This window comes from Bidens hawaiensis, unplaced genomic scaffold (assembly GCF_021521415.1).
Source record: "Bidens hawaiensis isolate Kalapana, Puna unplaced genomic scaffold, B.hawaiensis_p1.1 tig00000296_1, whole genome shotgun sequence".
NCBI lineage: Eukaryota > Viridiplantae > Streptophyta > Magnoliopsida > Asterales > Asteraceae > Bidens > Bidens hawaiensis.
Window position 1 is genome coordinate 874371 of NW_027491024.1, and position 3107 is coordinate 877477.

The 3107-nt window shown below is 33.9% G+C and overlaps 1 protein-coding gene across 1 annotated transcript; it reads left to right on the forward strand.

Moving 5' to 3' along the window:
* Window positions 1-263: 263 nt before the first annotated feature.
* LOC143619457 (WRKY transcription factor 72A-like) lies at window positions 264-2879 on the forward strand. The gene is made up of 4 exons (XM_077091390.1): window positions 264-665; window positions 1201-1734; window positions 1854-1967; window positions 2250-2879. The coding sequence occupies exons 1-4, from the start codon at window positions 510-512 to the stop codon at window positions 2877-2879; spliced, it is 1434 nt and encodes a 477-aa protein (XP_076947505.1). The 5' UTR covers window positions 264-509.
* Window positions 2880-3107: the final 228 nt, after the last annotated feature.

Genomic DNA, 3107 nt, shown 5'->3' on the forward strand with positions numbered 1-3107 from the left:
TGTTCCCTCAAATAATTATGGAATTTATCATGTCTAATAATTAGATTAAATTATAGAAATAGTTAGAAAATAATTAATTCACATTTACTTAACTACAAATAAGAAATAGGCTACAATAAATAAATAATTAAGATGATTCTTTTCCCACTCTTTAACAACTATTTATATGTATTACAAATTTAAGATCTACGTTACACGATCCAAACACAATGGAAAAGAAGAAATAAAAAAATGAAACTGTGACGCCTTTTGAAGAGGGTACGTTGAGATACCGCATTCATAGATTTGAAGCTTTAATTTGTGGGTCATTTTGATTTGGTAATAAAATAATGAATGTTGTACTTATTATATTAATATGCTTTTAACAAGCCTCATTAAATAAACAATTAATTCACATGTTTGAAGAAACATGCATATATCATATACCAGTCTCCTTAAAAGAAAATACTTTTACTTAGTTTTTTGGTCAAACCGAGTTGGTGATATTCTCAAGCATCATATTATAAGTAATGAATTTTGCTATTTGCTACAAAGATGTCAAAAGAACTAGTAATTCCATGGAAGCTAGCTTGAACATGGAGAAACCTATGTTCAGTTTTTTTAAAGTTGAAGAAGAGCCAAAAATAAAGAATATCGATCAGTTTCAAGATGATCAAACCCTACAGGTCCATTTTCCAGACTAGTTTTTTGTTGATCAGTGAATTATTCTATAAAATGTGATCTGCTTGTTCATGAATTTTGAATGTTATCTTGCATATGTTAAGCAGGAAATGAAGAGTAACAAGAAAGATATTGATTCATCTTTGTCTATTGGAGAAGATCTAACCAAAGATTACAAGCAGGTACTAAAGAACTACATAAATGTTTTGAACGATAAATATGATCGAGTATTAGGATATATCTTTCTTATATCTTGTAAACGTTAACGTACGCAGCCTGCATGAATATGAGCTCAAAACTCAGAGTTGACCCTAATCTTTGTTATGCATTTTAATGATGATTGACTTACTTTATTGCCTTGTGTTTTTGAAAATTTAGTTTGGTCATATCTTTTTTTATTATGTGATCCGACCACGACCCTATGAAAGATATTTCTGGGTCCGCCACTGATTGAGCTAACTTTCATGGGTCTTTGGTTTTCAAGTTTCCTGTAAAGTTTGTACATGAAAACTATTGTGTGTTCATAATCCTGTTCTTCAGACTGTTCTGGTTTCATCAGCTAAAGATGAGATGGGTCAAGTTAGAGAAGAAAACCAGAAGTTGAAAAATAAATTATCTAGGGTTTTGAAGGATTACAAATCTTTGCAAATGCACTTTAATGACCTTTTTCAACAAGAAGTTACTAAAAGTTCAGAAAAACTGGCTCCTGATCAAGAAGATGACGGAAATGAACTAATTTCTCTAAGCCTTGGAACACTTTCAACTTATAAAAGTAAGAGTAATAGTCCAAAGAAGGTGAATTGCTTCAGCAAAAGCAAACTAGACATTGATGATGATGATGATGATGATGATGATGATGATGATCAAGAACTGAAACTAGGGTTGGGCTGTGAATTTGACAGGACTCCAACTAGAGTTGACCTCCACAATATGAAGAAGGATGAAAGAACACAAACCTTGGAATTACCTGTTCATGGTTTGAGAACTGACAGAAGTAATGATAATGAGCTTTTGGATCAGCTTCCCTTGAAGAAAGCTAGGGTTTCTGTAAAAGTTGTATGTGACACACAAACGGTAATAACTTTTCATAAAATTTTGATCTAGTTGAACACATTTTACGTAAATGATGCTTGCTAAGATAGGAGTGTAGAAAGAACCTGACTTTTGAAGTATTATAACAATTGATATTACAGATGAATGATGGATGCCAATGGAGAAAATACGGGCAGAAAATAGCGAAAGGGAATCCATGTCCTCGAGCTTATTATCGATGCACATTGTCGCCATCTTGCCCGGTCAGAAAACATGTAAGTCTTAATTTCTTCTTGCTGGGTGCTTTTCTTGGAAAAAAGGAATCCAGATAAGCGAATCTAGCAAATCATTTTCATTCAAAGGATAAGATTTATTAAGCGTATTACCCAAAGAATATGACCATTTAGCCACCTCTAGTCATACATTAGAAGTTACTGAATTTCAATCTTCAACGCAAGAAACTAAAGCCAACTTGTGTCAGTTGCCTATAAGTTTAGATCCAAGAACCATAAAAAATTAAATTTGGTTTGCTCTAACTAAGTCAAATGATTATTTAGGTGCAAAGATGTGCCGAGGACAGGTCTGTCTTGATCACCACCTATGAAGGAACTCATAACCACCCACTTTCAGTATCAGCAACGGCAATGGCTTCCACCACTTCAGCCGCCGCCTCAATGTTAACATCCACCTCATCAACCTCACAACCAGGTTTCAGCACCACTGCCGCCACCACCACCTTCTCAAGCCACCACGGAATTGGTTACAATTCAACAGCACCTCAATACCAGTTTTTCCTACCCAAAACCACAATATCTACATATCAATCACACCCAACTATCACCCTTGATCTCACATCAAATCCTCATTTCAATCGATCAAATTCATCAAACTTTATGACACCAAGATTTTCATCATCCACATGCCTTAACTTTTCTTCTCCCTCATCAACTCTTTATTCATCTACTGAATCCAACTACAAGAATACTATACCCTTTTCGTATCATATGAAGCAAACACCATCGCATAATAATTTTAAAACTAATTCTAGTTCAACTTCACAGCAGCATTCAACAAACACAATTGAAGCAGCAACAAAAGCTCTAACCTCAAATCCAACTTTCCAATCAGCATTAGCAGCTTCATTTAAGTCACTTGTCACAAATGTCGGAGGTGGGTCCATGATATAATAAGACGTTAACATTTTCACTGTAATTTGTAGTGAACACAGTTTTGTTTCCACTGCTTTCAGTTTCTCTTACTTTCATGAATATCTATAACATGTATATCGTATAATAAGCCTATCATAATGTACAAGTCACACAGTTGGTTTACATATGAAAAATTAATGTGAAATGTTACAATACTTAAGGAGTCCATGAATTCTAACCTTATTAAGATGATACAACACAATTTGT

Excerpts from the sequence above, each read along its gene's own strand:
- LOC143619457 (XM_077091390.1), top strand. The coding sequence starts at position 510 with ATGAATTTTGCTATTTGCTACAAAGATGTCAAAAGAACTAGTAATTCC. Across the intron at positions 666-1,200 it reads AAGATGATCAAACCCTACAG|ACTGTTCTGGTTTCATCAGC; the intron begins GTCCATTTTCCA and ends CCTGTTCTTCAG. Across the intron at positions 1,968-2,249 it reads CTTGCCCGGTCAGAAAACAT|GTGCAAAGATGTGCCGAGGA; the intron begins GTAAGTCTTAAT and ends ATGATTATTTAG.